Source organism: Taudactylus pleione, unplaced genomic scaffold (genome assembly GCF_031769625.1).
Source record: "Taudactylus pleione unplaced genomic scaffold, aTauple2 ptg000136l, whole genome shotgun sequence".
NCBI lineage: Eukaryota > Metazoa > Chordata > Amphibia > Anura > Myobatrachidae > Taudactylus > Taudactylus pleione.
The window spans coordinates 2,872,425-2,895,490 of NW_028284538.1; the positions used below are offsets into that span (position 1 = coordinate 2,872,425).

A 23,066-nucleotide genomic window follows, 5' to 3' on the forward strand; every position below is an offset into this window, starting at 1 on the left:
CCGGACAGGTAAGTGACTTTTTTTTTTTTTCAATTTACGCAGCGCGTGGTTTTCAGTGATGAAAACCCCGCGCCCACTGTTTTTTTAATTGAATCCCGCGGGTATCGGGAGCGCGTATACCCGCGGGATTTCGAAATTCGCCGCGAGGGGCGCGAGGTTTTTTCCTCGCAAAACCTTGCGGCCAATTGAATATACCCCTTTGTTTGAGCCAAAAAATTATTGAATATATTGTATAATATTATCTGCAGGCCATGTGAATAACGTGTACATAAAACATAAATGCACTCTGGTTAGATTTGTGTCCAATTCTCAAGATATCTCATTATGGTATGTAATTATTCCAAAATACAGAATATTCCGATATCCAAATTACCCCTGTTCACAAGCATTTTGGATATTATATATATTTTTTTTAAATGTATTATTTATATTATAGTACAAACATATTATGCAGCACCTTAAAATCAAACTGTTTATTTACAGTACATCAGGCACTGCCCACAGGAATGTTTATAATCTAGTTCTCTATACACAAATTAACACTAGGGGGACGATTTACATAACATCAGATTTTCAAACAGCAATAGTAATCCTTAACAAGCCAGACTTAAAATTAATTACTTATGCCGTTTGAAAAACATTGATAAAAGCCGCCGATCAATGAAAACTTCAAAACTCCACTATTCAACTAATCTGTCCCTAGAGGTTAGATTAACTAAGGTGCGGTTGGACAAAGTTGTAGATCAACGATGGCTTTGACCAATAGTTTTAAAACGGCAATGCAAATAAAAGTGCTAAACGGGCTTACTTTAGCATTTATTCTTATTGGCGGTTTAAAACTAATCGGTCAAAGCCTCTTATCTGCCGCACCTAAGTAAATTTACACCTAGTGCTAGTTTAGTTTGATGCTACTTAAGCTAGCTATGTTTAGGGACTGTAGCAGTAAACCCAAAAGAACAGGAAGTACATACACACACACACAATGCAGATTGCATAAGGGCCCCTATATCACACAACCGTGCAAAGTGCCTCTCCTAATCATCATACACAATTTATTCTTTCCACTTTAACTGCACATTTTCTTAAATAAAAAAAAATACAGTACGGAAAATGAACATTAAAATGTAATGCATCTTACAGAAGTGTTGTCTGTCTATGAAAATATGTTACTTTATTACAGTAGTAGTTACTCAAATACAATATATTTCAGCCATAGCAACAGTGTATAAGCATATAGCAGCTTCCAATAACGTTTTTATCTCCTACTGCTTTAAATAAAAATAATTATATATTTAAAAAAAAAATTAAAGTAAACTATATTAATCTATTTTCCAGTTGTGTTTTATGTTTTATGTCGAAGTGACTAGATGAGGTTTGTGATGCTTCGAATACATGGCAGTCTTGATGTACCCCTCCGAATCTTATGCACTTTTTACAAGACAGACGAAACTTTATTTTAATAACATTAAAATCAGACAGACTCTATTTTACTCAGATTACATAGGGAAAAAAACCACAATGTCCCATTATTTGTTCTACAGCTTAATATGAAATTGTATCACCATTGTAACATTAGTCAGCTACAACAACCCCCTAATAAGTGGCGTACAAGCAAACAGCAGCCGGCTTTCTATCAAGTTATTGGGCACCCCCAGGGAGTTAAAGTTTCATCATTCGCAAGCCAATAAGGTAAAAGAAAAAATAAATTGCGTTGTCACAAACAAAATCTGCAACTAAACCTATTCTATACAAAACATCTGCCCTGTTATCAGCACTCACAGAGTGGCATTAATCAACTATAATCCGATGGTGGCAATAAATGAAAGAAAAATTACGTGGAAGGGGAACCTCTAAAAATTAGCTTTGTTAAAGCCAGTATTGCTCAGTTATGATTTATAGCTCTGCAATACAATTGACAGTGACAAGATGCAGAATATTCTGTATTAGGTCACATGGAGAAACCTCTGCTGCAGTACAGAGAAACCGTTAATTGCAGCAACTCAATATCCAGTATTATCCATAGATCCTAGCTTGTTAACACTTCAGAAACACTGGCTTTCTTGTCAAAATAGATGCAGATCCTTCTACACCGTACCTTTAAAATATTAAAAGCAGCCAGCAAAACGAGGATGAAATATATTAACAATTAGCAGACGAAGTATAGTACGGCCGACAGCCATGGCAGGAGGGACCGGTGCATTCATAGGCGTCAGCGATGGCGACAATTCGTACAGTAGGATGTGAGGTGAAACTGTAATGGAGTGTCAGTCTGTGTTCTATGTACATGATTTAGATAACAGCAGGGAGGAGGGGAATCATGAACAGGGTTACTGGTCCTTCTTGCTCTCTATTGGCAGTTGGTCCTTCTCAGCCTCTGCTTCTGTGTCGTCTTGATTCTTCCAAAGTTTCTTTGCTTTCTGATACAGTTCATTTAGATTAAACTCTCTAATAACATTCTCCTGCGAGACAACACAAGAGAATAGAGGGAGAGGTTAGACTAATCCAGTCCAAAATTGCATCTTGCACCATTAACGTCTAAAATTGCGGGAGAAGGAAAAGGGGTTGTTGGATGGGCGTACAAAGAAGAAAGTAATAAATAAAATTTAACTTTTATTAATTATTGATTTAAAATATATCCCAATTTATTGGGAAATATACAGTGAAATATAAGGATTAAAACTTTTATTTAGACAAAACAAACATGTATCATAAAATGGTAGGTCCACTAATGAATTAATTGATAATATGGGGTGGTTGTATACCTCTTGGAATTGGAAATATATTTATTAATAAATGTTGGAAATATTCAGGCAAAAAATGCAATATTATTATATTAAAGTTAATTGATCAACTATTACTAACTAGTATTGCCTGATTGTATTAATGATGTACTTATAATTCCAATCCACTATAGTTATTATGTATAGGTAGCGGTTTCAGAAATTAAGTCCGTTGCTGTTAAATAGCAGCAATATTCATGAATCACTGTAGAAAATAATATAAACCTTATATATATGTCTCATATTATATGTGATATAATTCAACAATTGTTAATGTCTCATTGACAATATGATTTCACAAATAACGTTCAACTGACTATATAATAGTCTGAGACAAAAATCCCCTATTACATAGTATGTTCCACAGTGTGAGACACTAATTGCTACTAAAAGGCAGTAGTGTCTATAAATCACTGTTTGTCAGTAATACTGATAGCAGTGAAATTTTGGTTTGATTCTTAAATGGCAGTCTGGATGACTGTGTGTCAATTTAAACCAGTTTTTCACACAAAATAATATTTTCCACAGTGTGAGCCGCTACGCAACATATTCCAATACAATATGATATAAGTACTAATGCCCAACAATAATCATAGTGGAGCTGCTAGTGACACCGACGCGCGCGTTTCACTGTGTTAACAACAGCTTTCTCAAGGCTGAACCCGATTGTTCGGCTCAGTCAAATATTTATTCAAGAACGGAACTCCAATCAAATCAGTGTCCTATATCACGTGGGACCGGTAGCCAATAGAAAGTAGTTATATCCGGAATCGTATATTCTCCTACTACGTAGTTTAGACTGGTAATCGTAAGCCCCAAACATAGTCATGTGGTTGGAGCCGCATCCAATAAGAGGAGAGGTGTGTCCATTTGTTTTGTTTATATCATGTGATCGGAACTCTGTCCAATCATAAAGGAGGTGTGTCCATTCATTAAATTCATATAGTATACAAATAGTGATCATTCATTGGGTATTGAATATATATAGAGAGAGTAGAAAGTTATTTATACCTCCATTTGATTACTATACTAGATCAAGTGGTAAAGTACTATGTATATGTGTAAAGCCAACTTGTTAGATTAATAGTCATAAGCTCCAAACATAGTCATGTGGTCGGAACTACATCCAATAGAAGGGAAGGTATACCCATATGTTTTGTTTATATCATGCGATCAGAACTCTGTCCAATCATAAGGGAGGTGTATCCAGGCACTAGGTTCATATAATAAAAGAATAATAGAAGAAAGATGATCATTTATTGGTGTTAAATATATAAAAAATATAAAAAAATAGAGAATTATTTATAATTCCATTCAAACAATGTGCTAAAACAAATAATAAATAAGTGTGGACCAACTATTGAGATAATATTAGAATTAAATATTAAATCTATATAATAAATAATTTTCAACATTAGTTTAAATAAATAACACACAATAAAAATCCCTTATACATATCCCAAAATAAAAAAAAGGAGGAAGAAAGGGGAGGGGAAAAGGAAAAGTAATTATTAATAATAATAAAGAATAATAAATAAATAAGAAATAATAAGAACTATAATAATAAATTAGTTGAATAGATATTATACCAAGGAAATCACATATTCTCCTATCGTATAGTGATTGTTAAATTTATGAATATTGATGTTGATCTATATAAGACCCCATCCAAAATGTGAATTTGATTAATAAATATTAGAGTTGATCAATTATAAAAAATTAATATATATGTATATATACTACATATATATATATATATATATATATATATATATATATATATATATATATATATTATGTGAAGTGACATGTGCAAAAAAAAATTCAATACATATGCAAAAAATTTTAAATATGAAGTGAATACTAGTGAAGAAAAAAGGGGGGGGGGTGGCAAAATGTGTAGTGATGCAAACAAACAATTCCCTAAGTGCTATTAACGTGTCGGAGATGGAATTCCTCCAATAAATTAAATTACTGATATCCTCAAAAATTGATAAATTTATTAACAAAGTGTAGAATTAATAAGTGCTATTAGTATAATTCATAAGTGTACAAGGATTTAACATCCTCTACCTATCTTCACATAATAGTTAAATTGTGAAAACTCATAATAAATATAAAGTGACATAAAAATTAGTTATAATTTTCTATTGTGATAAATATTACGCAAATAATAGTCTATTGAAAAGTAATACCTATAATTTAATGGATCACAAAAATTGGGCATAACTGTTTGCTTCATTTAGTCCTTCCGGATGTAAACTATTCATCACAAAAATCATTTTGGTTTCCCATTTCAATAATTCTCGGTCTAAATCTCCTCCCCTTATTCCAAGTTGTATGTGTTTCATACCATAGGCTTGCAGTCCTATGGGATCACTATTGTGAAATTTTTGAAAATGTTTGGCTACAGATGTTAAGGTCTTGAATCTAGCTTGATCCTTATTTGCGTTCCAAATATTACCCACATGTTCTAATATTCTGACCTTCAAAAGGTCTAGATGTTTTGCCAATATAGATCTTGTGGCATGGACATTCCATATAATAGACAACACCTACAGTAGTGCAGGTTATACAAGAAGATATAACCCATTTGTAATTGAATTTGTCAAAGAAACACTGTTTTGGAACCATGTACTTGCACGCCTTACAACGTCCACAGCATGAAAATCCCTTCTTATTGATACTATTTTTTGGTATTTTGGATAGATGACTATGCACTAAAAGGTCTTTAATATTACGAGACCTCCTCCAACTTGTTTGAACGCTAGCGGGTAAAATTCCCTTCAAGTCATGATCCGTTTGCAGAACTGGCCAGTGTTTCTGGAGAATATGGTTAATATTTCTCCAGTTGGTATTAAAAGTGCCAACAAACCTTATTGGTTCTTCTTTATTACATCTTAGCTTTGGTTTGAGAAGAGAATCCCTAGGGTATGTCTCTACTTCCCAAATCAATTTTTTTACAAGGTTATGACTGTATCCTCTGTTAAGAAATCTCTTACTAAGTTCTCTTTGTCTCATGTTAAAGGTTTCTGGGTCAGAACAATTCCTCTTAGTTCGTAAGAGTTCACCCTTTGGTATTGATTTGATAGTTGCCGGAAGGTGCGAACTACATGAATGGAGAATACTGTTTGTAGATGTTGGTTTCCTATATATATCTGTTACAATACCTTCTTCATCAATACTGATCATCAAATCCAAGAAATTAATTGATTTCTGACTGGTCTCATGAGTTAATCTCAAATTGAGATCATTGTTGTTAAGAATAGATACAAATTTATTGATGTCCTCCAATGTTCCTTCCCAGAGGATCAAAATATCATCTATGTATCGGAAATACAATAAAATATTATCCGTATACAATTCCATCGATTCATGAAACACAAATTCCTTCTCCCACCACCCCAGGTAGAGGTTAGCATAGGTGGGGGCACAAGCTGTCCCCATAGCCGTCCCTCTCACCTGGAGGTAGTGGGATTCATTGCAAGTGAAATAATTTTTCGTCAGGATAAATTCCAATAATTGGATCAGAAAGTTGTTATGCTCACACTGAACTTCCATATTGAGAAAATATTTTGTTGCCTCTATACCTCTATCATGATTGATACTTGTGTATAGGCTTTCAACGTCACAGGATACAAGCCATACACCTGGATTAACATTCAAATTCTGGAGTTTGGTTAAGACGTCCATAGTGTCACGGGTATATGAAGGCAATGCTGTAACATGTTTATGTAGAAATTGATCTACATATATGCTTGCCTTCTCTGTCAAACTCCCTATGCCTGAGACAATGGGTCTTCCCGGTGGTTGTTTTTATGAACCTTGGGGAGAAGGTATAGGGTTGGAACCCTGGGTTTCTCAATTCTCAGAAATGTCAAATCCTGTTTGTTGATTATACCATTCTGAAATGCAGTTTGAATCATTGTATTGTATTGTATTGTTTGAGATAGTTTTGTGTGGGATTGAATATTAATTTTCTATAACATAATGTATCACTGAGTTGTTTCTCAAGTTCATCCAGGTACATGTCCCTGGGCCAAAGTACTACATTTCCCCCTTTATCTGAGGGTTTAATTATCACTTCTTGCCATTTTGAGATCTCACGTAAAGCTAATCTCTCACCTGCACTAATGTTGTCGGGATAAATTTTACCATGTAGACAAAGTTGATCCTAGTCTTTAGATACTAAGTCCTGATAGACTTGTACTGGAGGACAGATTTTATTGTCCGGAAAAAATATAGATTTCTTTTTGATTTTATTCTGATCGTAAGGTTTGGACACACGAGTTGGTTGAATTCCTTCATGTTCCAGATCTTCCAATATCTGTAAGGTAGCCAGATCTTCAGAGTCAAAAATTGATTCATAAGAGTCAGAAAAGTTGGGTAGATCCTTAGAAGGGGTGTGGTTCAAGAAAAATTTCTTTAATAATATTTTCCTTGTGAATAGATGAAGATCTTTTTCTAATTCGAATCTATCCAGATTCTGGGCAGGGGAAAAGGAAAGTCCTTTACTCAAAATTTGTTTTTGTTCTGCGTCAGGATTTTATCGGTTAAATTAATGATTCTTAAAGAGTCTCCGTGGATTACTTCCACTGAAGGCTCCACTAAAAGTATTTCCTGTTCCTCCTTTCTCTTGGTTCCTCCTTCCAATCTAAATTTTCTCTTTTCCTTCTTCCTCCCCTGACCCCTCCTGATCTTCCTCCACTTTGTCCTGGATCGTCCCTCATTTCTCTTGGATGTTTGCCTAAAAAATCCCTTTTATAGGTTTTGTTAAGAGTCATATTATTGATATTCTCACCATCTGACGAGTCAACTTCAGATGTGGAGTAATTAGAGGAATATGTATTTTTCATTCTTTGTGAGGGAATATTCCATTTAAAAACCCTATTAAGGGAATAATCTGTTTTATCCCTTTGAAACTTACGTCTTTTCCTTTCAATGATATCATTCTCATATTCCTCTATTTCTTTCTTATATTTTTCATATCGTTGTTGGAATTGCTCTAATGATTCAAAATTCTTAAGTTTCTCACCTAATCTCGAAATCTCTTGTGCAAGCTGTGTCAGCACAATTTCATCATGTTTAATAAGTACCTTGATTAGCTCTCTTGAACATTGAGTTAATATCATTTCCCACTCTTTTCTCAAATCATCATTGGCTAGCTCATATGCAGGGAACAGTTTTGGTCTAAGGCCTCTGGGAATAAGATTATTTTTCAAATAACTATCAAAAGTAGTTTTATTCCAGCAAGTCTTGCTTTGTTTCATTAGTGCTGATTTAAGTGTATATAGATCATCTGTCCAATTAAAATAGGTACTGTCTTGTCGTTCTGTATTATCACCAAAAAGTGTTTCCATATCATTTTTAAATTTCTCTCTCCTTATCTCCAAATCCTTGGTAAGATTAAAGTGTGACATTTTGCTGAGTCCGTAACAAAAAAAGGAGGGTTTCTTTCACATAAAAATAAAATGTTAATTATATAGTATTGATCTTAAGTAAATATATATATATATATATATATATATATATATATATATATATATATATAATGTGCTAGATACGAAGAATGCTGAAAATCAGCTTCAATAACGTTTATATAGAATAAGGAAAAAGAAAGAAGAAGAAATATCTGCACACTGATTTTATTAGAATGTTAAGCCCCTATATTATCAAAATTAAATACTTAATAAGTGATGGGGGTGCAGCCCTAAATCAACCAGGTTACATTGTATAATTGCGGGAGAAGGAAAAGGGGTTGTTGGATGGGCGTACAAAGAAGAAAGTAATAAATAAAATTTAACTTTTATTAATTATTGATTTAAAATATATCCCAATTTATTGGGAAATATACAGTGAAATATAAGGATTAAAACTTTTATTTAGACAAAACAAACATGTATCATAAAATGGTAGGTCCACTAATGAATTAATTGATAATATGGGGTGGTTGTATACCTCTTGGAATTGGAAATATATTTATTAATAAATGTTGGAAATATTCAGGCAAAAAATGCAATATTATTATATTGATATTAATTGATCAACTATTACTAACTAGTATTGCCTGATTGTATTAATGACTAACTATAGTGGATTGGAATTATAAGTACATCATTAATACAATCAGGCAATACTAGTTAGTAATAGTTGATCAATTAATATCAATATAATAATATTGCATTTTTTGCCTGAATATTTCCAACATTTATTAATAAATATATTTCCAATTCCAAGAGGTATACAACCACCCCATATTATCAATTAATTCATTAGTGGACCTACCATTTTATGATACATGTTTGTTTTGTCTAAATAACAGTTTTAATCCTTATATTTCACTGTATATTTCCCAATAAATTGGGATATATCTTAAATCAATAATTAATAAAAGTAAAATTTTATTTATTACTTTCTTCTTTGTGCGCCCGTCCAACAACCCCTTTTCCTTCTCCCGCAATTATACAATGTAACCTGGTTGATTAGGGCTGCACCCCCATCACTTATTAAGTATTTAATTTTGATAATATAGGGGCTTAACATTCTAATAAAATCAGAGTGCAGATATTTCTTCTTCTTTCTTTTTCCTTATTCTATATAACCATTAACGTCTACACAACTAACTACGCCATACTGTGAGGTGACATGAACTCTAATAACGATCTTGAATTGCTCAGTTGGAGGCTTACATGTGGTGATGCTAAGCTCCTACTGTACTCTCAGTTCTACAATTCACTTACAGGAGCCATTTCTTTTATTTAGCTTTGAGGCTCGTGTAGACCAGCAGTTATGCACATATGTGCCTGTTAGGAGGCGTATCTTTTCTACCTGCTACATAATATCAGATGCAATACACGCTGATGATAATGACCTGTCATAAACTAGACACATATGTGGAGGATTGTAACCCTCAACAATACAGCTCTGCGTATGTGACTAGTTTGCTACCAACTTTGTATTATCCTTGTTGTTTTCAATGGTGCAGCTAGCCAGTATAGGAGTCTTGTTGCTAGCTGCAGCTGCAAGGGCTTCTAATATGATCTTCCCAGTCACATGACTAACAGCCTGGTGAGCGATTGGGTGTAGGACAGTGTAAATATTCGTTTTTATTTGCAATGGGCAGCACTCTAACCTTCAAAAGGGCGGCAAAATACTATCTAAGGAGCATGATGAATTAATACATTTAATCAATGAAAGATACATGTATCTGTAATAACATATCAGCAGGCCTTTTAAGCAAGCAAGCATTACAGTATAAGTGATCGCAAACAAATATGACAAAAACCAGGAGGAGCTGAGGCTTGCAAATGAATGCAATATATGGCCCCAGGACTCCTGTTGCCCATCACGGTCTATCTACATTGACATATGTTTAAAAATAAAAACAACAAACTTTCATGTTTTTTTGAGGGGCAAACAACTAGCCTATACCCAAAGCTCAGGGCCATTAACATTCCTATCCTAAACACCACTGATGCGGCAGCAGAACTCGCTGATCATGGTTTGGTAAGCAATACTATGGTCAGTGGGAGACACCAACCATGTGTAACTTTTAGCAAGCAACTCTGGAAAGATACTGAGCAAGCTGCAAGCCATAAGTTACTGCAGTCTTTGCATAAGGGATCAGTGTGTGTGTGTAATAACGTATAGCAGACAGCATACTCAGGTCAGTGGTCAGCACTGCTCGCTATAACCCACGCCAAGCCCTTATTGTGAGGACGAGTGAAGGAAATCAGAAGGGGTAACGGATTGTATAGGAAGGGAGCGATGACTGAGACTTGGGTATAAACAAGCGCTGTCTGCTCCAATAAAACAGTCTATTGCAAAGAAACAGAAAGGACAAACGTACAAGGGGGTTACTGTACCTTTAATTGTGCAGTGTCCATCCAAAATGTACATAATATAGACCCACCTCTAGTCCGAGACCAGTTTCCCACTGAAGGACACTGAGAATTTTCTCTTGCATATACAATCTCCTCTGATAGTATGGCCACAGAGTGACTCTGGGCCTGATTCAGACCCGGTCGCAAGCGCTGAGCGCTCTCAACCGGGCCGATGGTGGCCCAGAGCGCATGCGCACGGCGGAGCCGGCTCTGTCGTGCGCATGCGCAAGACCCGTATAGCGTCGGGCAATCCGTTGCTCCGGGTCTCGCACCAAAGGGGATGAGCTGTCGATGTTGAGTGATGGCGGGCCGGGTGGGAGGGGGGGTTTGGGTGGCTGCCCAAACGGAGCCGTTCCCATGAGAACGCCTCCCGTTTGGGCGCGGCCCCACTGACATCACGAATGATGTCAGTGGAGAGATTCCGGCTCTGTTAGAGCCGAAATCTCTCTGGGGCTTGCCACCATGAGACCCTACCACAAGGGTCTCGTTGCAAGCCCGATAGTCGCGATGGTCTTGACCATCGCGACCATCATCATGGCCGCTAGCTATAGCTGTGGGTGGTCACCCACAGCTATGCGAGCGGCCGCAAGAAAAAAAAACACCCTGATTCAGAGCGAGTGCTCTGTCAGAGCGTCCGGCTCTGAATCAGGGCCTCTGTTCTATCAGGATACAGGCAGTTCTGCCAATATGCATTTATAGGATGCTACAGGTAAAATGAAGCAAGTGAATGGTTACTCTCTGGTTGCAAATCATATAAAAGGAGGTCGTGTTACCTGAGTGAAGCTCCACGACACAGCGCGCCCCTTTTTATCTACTTGTGGTCGACGAAATATCTCCTTCCCACCTTGGAACAGGATGAGTGTGGGCAGCTGCTTGGAGAGGGGTGATGTACTCACATTGTATCTAGAAAAGTTAAAGTTAGAGGTTTCCATAAAAGGGGCAGTAGTGACAGACAAGATGGGAGGTTATTCAGATAACAAACTAGGACAACTCCGAGTGGAGATTTTCTCACCTAGAACTGACATCAGGATATCGGCCGATATCAACTTTACCAAACTTCAACCCAGCACAGCTGTACCTGTAAGTAAGGATCACAGCATTACATGATACAGCACTGGAGAACATACCTCAGTGATACAATGAGAAGACGGAAAAAACACTCACTTCAGAGACAGCTCTGCATAGATGGGAGCAAAGGACTGGCATTCAGACGACCAGTTCGCGAAGAACTCTACAATCCAGGAGACACGCCGATCAGACTGCATCTCTTCCTAAGGAAAGTGTGTTAGAGGAGATAGTGGTGGTAAAGGCACCCGAACCTTCACTATACCTAGTACAGGCGATACATATACTACATAGCTTTATATCATGTACTTCTGTCTGATAAAATGTTCTATGTCCTAAGTTTGTCAGACCCACCTTTGTCACTGGGAAATGCACAGTTTTATTTTGAGAGAATTATCGCTCATTAATAAAAGATTTTGGAAAGTAATCCTTTTTAGACTACCTTAATGAATGATAGAATCTACTAGAACGAATAACACCACCTTAAAAAACTAGGAGCATCTGTTCAACAAACATCCAAACATTTAAATGCTGGATTACACATCTTCGATTCTTCTCCTCTATACAAAGCTTTAACAGGGCTCTCAAGACGGAATGGGTATGTAATGCCGGGTGCTGGAATGCTTCCTGTCAAAATACAGACAGCGGCATCCTGATGGTTGTTATCCCAACAGGGTTCGGGTAAGGATACTTACCCTCCCTCTTTCTCCCCCTAACCCTCCCTTCTTGTAGCCTAACCATAACCCTCCCCACCCTACACCCTACCTCCCCGTAAGGCCTACACCTAACCTTCCCCCCTTCGTGCCTAAACCTAACTCTCCCCCCTGGGGGTGCCTAACGCTAACCTCCCCCCAAAACCTAACCCCGCTATGCTACGTAAACCTAACTCTCCCCACGGCTAACACTAAGGGCGCCCCGGACTTACCTAGTTCACATTGGCTTCCTTTTGGATTCCGGCGCTGGGATTAAGATAGACATCAGTATTTCGATGCCTATCTTGAGTACCTTGTGGGTTTCCCCTGTCGAGATTTAGACCAGCGGCATTGCGGCTGCCGGTCTCATAACTACATCCCCTCAAGACCCACTTCTTCATCAAAGCCTTCCAGATGTCATCCTAACCCACTGCCCCATGCTCACAGCCTCTCCTCTCTGTGTCACCCAATTTGTCTGCCCCTCCGCTTTAGGATGTAAGGTCTCACGAGCAGGGCACTCTTCCCTCATATGCTTCTTCTTTCCTTACTTGTGCTACCATATACTTCATTCTGAGTACAACTGCACCTAACCCTTGGTTTCTGCCGCTTATTTCAGTATTATGACCACTAATGCAGCAAAGTTTATAAACCATGTACTTGTCCCGAGATGTTCTGTACGGCACTTTTTTCTTGTTTTGCCGAATCTATTTAAGTACTTTGTAAGGCACTGCAGACCCCTTGTGGCGCAATCTAAAGAATAATAATATACGATGCCAGGGGGCGCGATGTGCCATTTTGGTATGGCACATTGCTTCCATTGCGCTGAACTGAACCCCCTCAATGAGTTTACCAAACATCCACCATAACCCCCCTTCCTCACCCACGAGAAAAAAAAAAGGTTAACAAATTACCTCTATTGTTTTGTCGCTGAAATACTTGATATGTTCAGGACCCATATACAGAGGTGGTTTACATGTCATGAGAAAGACTGGAGGAAAGGAATATGAAATAAGTATTAACGGTTATTTTATTTCCTACATTATATCTATGAAAGAAAAGAGGCTATTCTATCATTTGTTTATCAGACAATGAGTGAGAGAAATCACATTATAATCTAGTGTAGAGCCACAATTGCCAGGGAAAGGCCAAGGTCACAACTGACTGATCAATCAAATATTGTAAAATTGGCGGCATAGATTCCCCCACCCCACCAAAAGAAAAAAAACCTCAGGATTAAAGGGCCTTGGTCCTGATTCTGAGTAGTACACTATTCCGATGTTAAGGAGTCGAGCGATAATCATTAAACTGCAAATGCGTCTTTAGTAGACCATTACCGTAGTCACAGGCAGCAACTATTTATTCGCAGTGTGACTGACAGTCAGGGAACATTTGGGGGGGAGGTAACAGAAGCGGCACAGAAAGAAGACGCATCGGGACCTTTTTTTGGGGTCACATACTGCGACTGTGATCCTGTACGCAAGGAATATGGCGCCGGCGTCTCAATTCACGCGTCCATTTTGCGGAACAATAAGCTCACTCAGGACGGCAAAAATCGAATGATCCGTGACCAATGCTGCGACTTTGGATGCAGATGCTGGGACATTTTACACAGAGGTCGGATTTGCAGAGTCGCTAGTCGGCGTCTCAATCTCCCGGCAGCTGCGACATTTGCATATTTACACATAGCAGCAGCATATAAATTAGCAGCTGCGAGAGCAATATCGTACAATTCTGAATCAGGCCCATTGTGACATGTGCTCCAACGTTCTCAGTATTACTACTCTACTTACAGGCGCACAGCAATCGGTGCTGTGTCCATGCTACATTAGTGCTAAAGCCATATGTAACAATTCCTAACTACAAAGCACCTATGTGACACCCCCACTTAGGGTATGATGGCTTCTAAGTGCTCAGCTCAATCACTAAGTTACTGGTACATAGTAATGGAGTAAGAAAATTAATGAGTAATATTAGGACAGTTCAATATCTCAAAAAAGGGGGAAAAAAAAAAGGAAAAGCTATTTGATGGTGAACACAATATTATACAGTGTCCTACTTATGTTATGGATCGATCACATGTAACCCTTTGTGTTTATTAATTGTATTTCTTTTAATTACAAAAGTGGCGACCTGTAAACAAAGTTTTAGGTGTATTTTACTTGGTCACTTTTAAAATGTATGGTTTCTCTCCTCTGACCTGGCTTGGAGATTGAGGGAGATGCTCAGATCAGAGAACAGATGTATGGGAAGGTCATAAAGGTTTGTATGGAGACTCTTGTTACCAATATGTCAAAATGTTCACATGGCGTTAATCTACTTCCCAAATTCCTTGAAGATTTGTGAAACATCACATACATTAATGCTGTACCAAAAGACCACTCCATTTCTGAGTGACAGCATGCTGTGGACAAAGGATCTTGGCTAATTTGCATTACCTCAGAAAGCCAAGGAAAGAATGGGGGGGGGGGGGGCGCGCTATGTGACAGCCCAGGCAGGAATTAATTTGCCATAGTCCTGAAACGGGTACAGCTCTTGGGAAGCCAATCTGACATTTTCTTGCGTCTCCCCCCAAACAGATTCATGTAAGTGAGATTGTTCATTTTGAACCCTTTTTGTTTATAAGAAAATTATTTGCCTAAGACTATTTTTATATGTCCTTCTTATTAATTGTATCTGTATATACTTTAAGGATTATGAGTATCTCTCTCATATTAAACTTAATTTAATAAAATTAGTGTCTGTGCTTCTTATCGGACCCATTTAGCCTATGGATTGGTCTAATCCATGCTACATATATGTACTATAGGTTATTATTTGGGTAATAATAACTGGGTCTTAATTGTCATGGTAGGGAGTACTTAAGGCTTCCTATTTGGAGTGTGCCGCTCCTGAAATATATCTCAATTGGTGCCAGTTGTGCGATACTGGGCCATGTGGTTGCTTATTTTTATTAACTCTATGTTAGGCCCATATCACACAGGCTTAAAATAGTGCTGATCTTGACCAAGTTACAGACAGCGGTCAGAGTATCTTGGAACTGTGTCCATTACATACAGTAAGCAATAAAATATACAATATATTAAGTTTGCATTAAATTGAATTTAAAAACTAATGTTTATTACCTTACTTAATGTTTATTTTATTTTCACATCTTATTAATCTTTACTTTTATAATGTGTTTCTATTATATATGATAAGATAATTACAGTAAAGCCTTTGTATTCTTGTTAGTACTATTTGGGAAGGAGGGTGATCTATATATATATATATATATATATATATATATATATATATACACACACACACACTCAATAAATAGTAGACTTTATTGCTTACTGTATAAAAGTGTGCGCACCCTCAAAAATAGCTTTTACTTTTCCTTCCCCCTTTTTTGGTACATAGTAATGTATTCATTTATTTGCCTCCATACAACCTTTATATGCTCTACAATTGCTACTTCCAAGTCCCCATTCATTACTTTAGCTCCAAGATGCCATGCTTAAAATCAGTCATTGTAATTTTGCGTGCGTCACTACCCCCCTCAAGGGACGATTCTCGTAGAATATCACAGGTTATACCCAACAAAATTGTAGTTATGTATGTGCACCCCATCACTCCACTCTGCTGGCTGCTGCCTGCAACCACTGGCAGCATGTGACTGGTGGGCAACAAGCTGCCAGTCTGAGAAAAGACTGGATTGGCAGGGGCAAGAAGAGCAGACATTCATTATACAGATGAATCAGAAAGTGCTGAATTGCTTGTCTCATTATTTTCCAACACTGTACACAAGCCCTGCTCATTATCCTGCAGTATAGGCAATGTAACATGCCCCATTACGCAAGAGGAATTAAAGTTTTTTGAGGACTTCAAGGGAAGTATAATTTTATATTTAGTGGCCTTCTAGAGTGAAGCATTGGTGCACCAAGTGGCCAACATAAAATGATGGCTGGGTTACCCTGCATTCCATCTGCTCTGTACAGAAAAGCCTATTGGCAGAGAGGATGGTACAGCACTCACCTAGGCACAGAGTGACATACAGAAGCCCCATACGCAGGTCCAAGCGGAAAAACAAGATTATATTGGCAACTTTACTGAACATGAAGATATTTCCAACATGCTGTTCAATTGTAACTGAATACACAAAAACAGGATAGAGAAAGGAGTTAGTGTACAGAATATACAAGAGATGCTCCAACACAGCTTTGCAATAGACTTTAATGACGTTACAAATGGAGCAATCATATGCAACATACACACAATTTTAGCTATAGAAGGATAATTTTCTTTGTTTTCTCATATGAGAGGTTTCATACAAACTTCCTAAATGAACGCACAGTTTAAACACTGCTTCATGATTTATATTATGGTTTAAAAAAAGAATATAAAATATCACTAACATGAAAAGAGCATGTGTATTAAATTTACAACTTAAATAAAAATCATGTCTGTCCTTCCACCAGCTTCCCACTTAAGATCAGCCAGGATTAGGGAAGCCGATCCCAGACATTTTTGAGTCCCAAAAATGTCTGGGATCATTATATCCTGGGTATTACGGGAATCAAACCACACTGTGCATTGGGCCGGGAGTATGGGGATTATACTTACATTCTCAGTTCCAGTCACATTATCCGGTCATCTCAGGCTCTTCCAGCTGATGGGAGTCCCATGATGCAATTACTCTCAGTCACCAATAGGCTGGGAATGCACTGTGCGGTGACATCACAACTGTGCGGCGTGCTCCCAGCCAATCAGTGACTGAGAGCAGTCGCATCACAGGGCTCCAGCTCTTTCACTGCAGCGGAGCCTGGGAGAGGACTGGACACAAGAGCATCCCCTTCAAACCACCGCTGTGACAGTGGTAGAGAGATACCAGGGGGGACGAGGGAGAAGGAAAGCGGGGAAGGGGGGGCATGGAAGGATATCTGTACAATTCAATCCCGGGATAACAAAAATATGCCGGGATTGGCTTCCGCAGCCAGGACGCCAGATTCATCACCTACTCCCAGAACTCATTGTACATATGCATTTTGTCAGCATAGATATGGATGCAATTTACCTTGATTATATCACGTGTTACATGTACAATAACCTCTGTTGTGACCAAATTGGATGCTGAAAGAACAGGTTATATTGGCCAGTATAAAAGGTAGGAATTTTCTTCACCCGTTTTAGATTGTAAGCTTGTGAGCAAGGTCCTTAAACCTTTCTGTCTATTATCTTATTGTTTTACTGTTTTGTTCCCAATTGTAAAGCATAGAAGAATATGCTGGCGCTATAGACGTAACTGTTAGTAAATAAATGATATATTGGGCTCTGGTGCCACATTTGTAGTTATATGGCCTAATTCTGCGTTAGAAGCAAAGTAACGTGAAGCTGTGGCAGCCAGATGTACCACCTCATGCTAATGAAAGCATTGGTACAGATTCAATCCGCACAGCCCACTGCTTTCCAGTCTACAGCCGCAACTATCAGCCCCATGCTAGGTGCAGGAGGATCAGTCTGTCACAGGCCTCCCTTCTCCTTACTAATGACTCAGGACAGTCACTGCCCATTTCACTGGCAAAGATCTGTCCCACTCAGATGGAGATACGCAGACATAAGTAAATTTGCTACTGCGCATGTGCTAAACCTGGATATTTGCATCCGTGAACAGCGATCCATCCGCCTCAGCGCTAGCCCCATGCTGTGGGATTTAAAGCTTACGCATGAATTTACCAAATACAAGACTTGGCTTTTACATTACATTCACTTACTACTACGTCTGTTCTTCATCATGACGATAGCGCTGAGGAACATCAATATCTCCACTTCTCTCTGTGGTAGAGGAAAAATAGAACTCTTAGAACATGAAAGAAAATCATCCTTAGCTGAAACAGACACAGATGTAAGACGGTGAGTGTCAGGGAAAAGCTCTCTGCCATGTCATTACAGACACCATATCTCCCCTAAGCTCACACTACCACAGGACTAATTACACATTCAGGAGTCACATTTAAGATATCACTGTATATTTACCAAGAACAAACAATATTAGAATGGACAAACTAATCTGAAATGCACAGTACTACCCTGAAGGACAGATATTCATCCTGCCCAATGTCACAACCTACCAGGGAGCTGGCACTGGTACAGTTTCACATTAGTGACACGCTTATCTTATAGGCTTTCCCAAAAGATTAGCAGAGATGAGATTTCCTGACACTTTGTAAATGAAAGACTAGTGTTCATTCTAGCACCCTGCACCTGTCACACCCTGTGCAGTTCCTCTTTCCTGCCTGGAGTGTCCCACTCTGCTCTGGTGCTTCTAGCACACTCATCTGATGCCACAAACTGCTGAGACACAGGCCAGAGTGTGCTAGAAGCACCAGAGCAGACAGCGACAACCCAGGCCGGAAAGAGCACCCCAGGTGCTAGAATGAACAATAAAAGTCCATTGCCGAATTCCCCTCAGTATCTCCCGTATGGGCTTCCATGTTGCTTGGGTTCCATTCAAAAGGCCGACAATTACTTGGTCGACACAATGTCGACAGGTACAAAAGGTTGACATGTTAGGTTAGGCACTTACTGGTGGCTTAGGTCAGGCTGCGGAAGGGACAGTTAGGTTTAGGCACTTACAGAAGTGATGATATGGCCCCCACAGAGCCCTGATCTAAACATCATCAAGTCTGTCTGAGATTACATGAAGAGACAGAAGAATTTGAGCAAGCCTACATCCACAGAAGATCTGTGGTTAGTTCTCCAAGATGTTTGAAACAACCTTCCTGCAGCGTTCCTTCAAAAACTGTGCGCAAGTGTGTCTAGAAGAATGCTGGTTTGAAGGCAAAGGGTGGTCGCAGCAAATATTGATTTGATTTAGATTTCTCTTAATTCACTTTGCATTTTGTTTATAAAAAAAAAAAAAAAAAAAAACTATTAACACTTCTATTTTTTAAAACATTCTTACTTTGCAGCACTTTTTCCACACCTGCCTAAAACGTCTGCACAGTACTGTTTGTGTGATAGAAGTTTAAGAGTTTGTTTTCACAATCTCTGTACCACTAGGTAGTCTATTATGTTTTCTAAGGCAGATATCACTCATGGTCCCCTGGGCACCCAGCTGACTGGAAGAACCCCAATAAGTCGTGCCACTCACTGACACAGACTTTGCTGGACTTTATGTGCTAGTGGTCAAACATGTTGCGCGAGTCAGTCATAAGAAACTACACATGGCAAGACTGGACAATGATAACATTGCTCAGGGGGTAAATGTGATTTATGACTCTTTGTCAGTTAAGCAGAGGTCACCGTCCAGCTAGATTTCCCAGAGCAGCTTGCAACAGGGTGTCCTGCTGTTACCTGAGGTCTGTGAAGGGACTCAGGAGGAGCCCCTTCAATAAGCTGGCACCAAACCAAGGCAGGCATGTTAGCGAAGGATTGTCTTTCTGAAGCCACACAACTGGGTATGGAGACAAAAGATGGCATTGCCCCAGCAGCATGCTCTCTATTGCCTGGACAGTCATGACTAGGGATTATGGATCCTGTTGTGCTCATTGGAGGATTATCTTGGTTACCGTGATCATGCAAGCCCCAGTAGACTTTTTGAGCCTGCCAAAATCGGCGAAACAGACTTCATCCTTACTTCACTGTTAAAGCAGAAGATCGTAGTTCAGCAGCACCAACAGGGGACGGTAAATATACAGTAGCTTCTTTTAGCTAGGCTTATATGCTAGGTTTGTTGCTGTAACCCAGCAGTATCTCTTCATGTAAAAGGGCTATTATAATCATGTTTGACAATAAAATCCCTCTATATGCAATTACGTACACTTAGAAATACCACATAACACCACCCCCCCCCCCCCCCAGCCAGCATCATAAAATAGCCCACACAAACCCTCACCCTTGGCAGCAGTACTCTGCCATGGGGGAGACCCCCAATTCCACTGGCGGCCCACTCTGTCATCACCTTATGCTGGTAAAAGCAGTGCCCATCTTTCTGCTCTCCTCCCACAGTTATGCAATGATGTTTAAATCTGCCCATAGCAGATGCCAAGCAGAGCTGACACAAACATTACCACTCAGTGGCACCTGCAATGGAATGGATTAAATACCTGTACATACAGTCTGATGTTATCAGCAAAGTATAAAGAAAAATATAAGGAAAAAACAAACATAACGAATTTCAGCAGTTTAGAAATTCTGACTTACAAAAGACAGAACCATGTGATATACACTACAAATATATATACTACCATGTGATATATACTACCATGTGATATATACTACAAATAGAGTTATTAAGCCTTTTCAGCACCAGGGAACTATGCCAAACTTGCCACTTCGTTTATATGTTAGGAGGGCATCATATCTCTTGCTACCTCAGATAGGAGGTGTAGGGATACCCTTGTAGACAAGTCAATTCTATATTTTTGACATGAGGGAGACACCAGTACCAGGCTATTCTTGTCAGTACTTGTTAGGGAGCCAATGTACAACATGGCAGCAGTTGCAACAAAACTACATAGCTAAAATGCACTGAACAATTTGATGTGTTAATTTGTACATCTATGGTAGAATGTCTACTGATTCAGATACAAAGTGCTATGGTGCAGCTTTTTCTCACACCAAGTGCTGTTGTGCTTAATCTGCGACTTTGTACATGTTTAAAACTAAATCCTGTGCGGATAAAGTCGCAGCCCAGCGTCTCTAGTACACTGTGTTGTTTTGCTACGTATGCGATGCAAATAAAAAGTTGCTACACTATAGCGCTCAGTAGCATGGCATTGAGACTTAGGGGTCTATTTACTAAGCAGTGTTAGGAGACAGAGTGAAAAGTGATGTCTGTGATAAGGTGCCAGCCAATCAGCTCCCAACTGTCATTTTTTCAAACACAGCCTGTGAGATGACAGTTGGGAGCTGATTGGCTGGTACCTTATCACTTTTCACTCTGTCTCCTAACACTGCTTAGTAACTAGACCCATAGGTCTATGAGGACATCTGTATTTGTATGATGTTGAGTATGTGATTTAATGTTACAGTTACAAGGTTGTTAAAAAGTTTCCAGATGGTTTGTTAGGCACCACTAGATTCACAAACATAAAGGAGATACTACCACATTAGGCCATAGAGTGATCGTGCTGACCTGCAGCCCTCCCAAGGAGTTCCATCTGCTGCTAGCCTAAATCTGGATGGGACATACTTTGACAGGCCATGCTGCAGTGAAAGAGATAACAAGTCCAGCAACAGTGCTACATAGAAAAAGACTGATGAGGGTTAACTTTGGGCAAAGTCCTAATATAAGGACTGCAGAGAGCTGATCACCATAGTATGGCTACCGTATCTTGCCATACAGGGGGATGCAAGGTGACAAATCTCAATAAGTACGTACCCAATCTGGGCGGAAAGAGTTAACTAAAATCTGCCCTGATGCAGACACCTCTCCATGGCAATCAGGCCAGAAGTTAGTGTATTGTGTTGTGCTGCATTTTTCCCCATCCACATCAATGAACCATACATTTCAATGGGGTTGTGCGCAACATCCCATTTGAACGAAATGACCCATTCCAATGAATGAAACGTCTTGTTACCCATCCTTCAAATGATTTATTAATGATCCCCATTCATTTCCCCACACACACTACAAAAATTACTGGTAAAGCTCTTATGCTCTGATTGCATTTTCAAATCACATCCAGCGCGTGTCAACCACCATGACAAATGCTTATCGGACGCACACGCAAGCGCACAGCCGTACATACTGTTTGCACTTGTACATTTCCAAGGCAAACGCAACGCCGGCATTTTTGAAGGGCTCTTCTGTTGAGGGCAACACGGGCAGAGATCATCCCTGCAGATCTCAGCAATGTGCATTTTAAAACCTGTGCTTGGCCCACCACTGCCCTCTCTCTCTCCACACTCATGCGCCAAGTTCTTATTTTTTTTGTAAGAAACATGATAATAATTAGCGCGTAATAATAGGCATATACAGGACCGAGCAATTAACGGCAATACCCTCAGTTTTATGGTTATGTACACACCATGGGTACAAATCCATGTGCCTCCACAGGAGACTTGCACAGCTGCTATTTTGGGATATCCCCATTCAGGCACCTGCTGTCTGCAGCACAGATTGAGACAACACAGGGAAATGGCCGGGGCTGCTGCTCCAGCGATAACTGATGCATGTGTGTGGCACATTATAATATATATATATATATATACATATACATATACACACACATTATATATATATATATATATATATATATAGTGTGTGTTTGTGTAGTGTCTGTGTGTGTGTACATCTACATCCATATAACCCATGCACAATGCACAGTGGTTAGGGATCTTGGTGCATATGCCCTTGAGCACCGGAGGAGGCATGCTGCTGCTCACCCAGTCAAAGTCACAGGGGTTGCCGTCCTCCCGCTGGGTCGGCAGCGCGGTGCACACGGGCGGCACTTTCCTGATGAGGACGAAGGAGATGGAGAGCAGGGCTGACAGCAGGTAGTACGGCTGCGACACCCAGCGCCACAGCCCGGGCGCCGCGTATACGAGGGCAAGGAGCGGAGCGATCACCGCCATGATGACCGATTAGCTGCTGCTCTATTGCGGCTGCCTGCACTGTCACTGACACCACACTGGCCAATCATAGCGCAGTGTCTATAACG

At 39.3% G+C, this 23,066-nt stretch overlaps 1 protein-coding gene across 1 annotated transcript; it reads right to left on the reverse strand.

The window, feature by feature from the left end:
• Nucleotides 1–1,111: 1,111 nt before the first annotated feature.
• On the reverse strand, nucleotides 1,112–23,037 carry TMX2 (thioredoxin related transmembrane protein 2). Its single transcript, XM_088473499.1, has 8 exons — nucleotides 22,792–23,037; nucleotides 18,174–18,234; nucleotides 16,438–16,551; nucleotides 13,332–13,408; nucleotides 11,828–11,934; nucleotides 11,676–11,741; nucleotides 11,437–11,566; nucleotides 1,112–2,459 (listed from the first exon to the last, which is right to left on the reverse strand). Exons 1-8 carry the CDS (start codon nucleotides 22,978–22,980, stop codon nucleotides 2,328–2,330), a joined length of 876 nt encoding a protein of 291 aa, XP_088329625.1. The 5' UTR covers nucleotides 22,981–23,037; the 3' UTR covers nucleotides 1,112–2,327.
• Nucleotides 23,038–23,066: the final 29 nt, after the last annotated feature.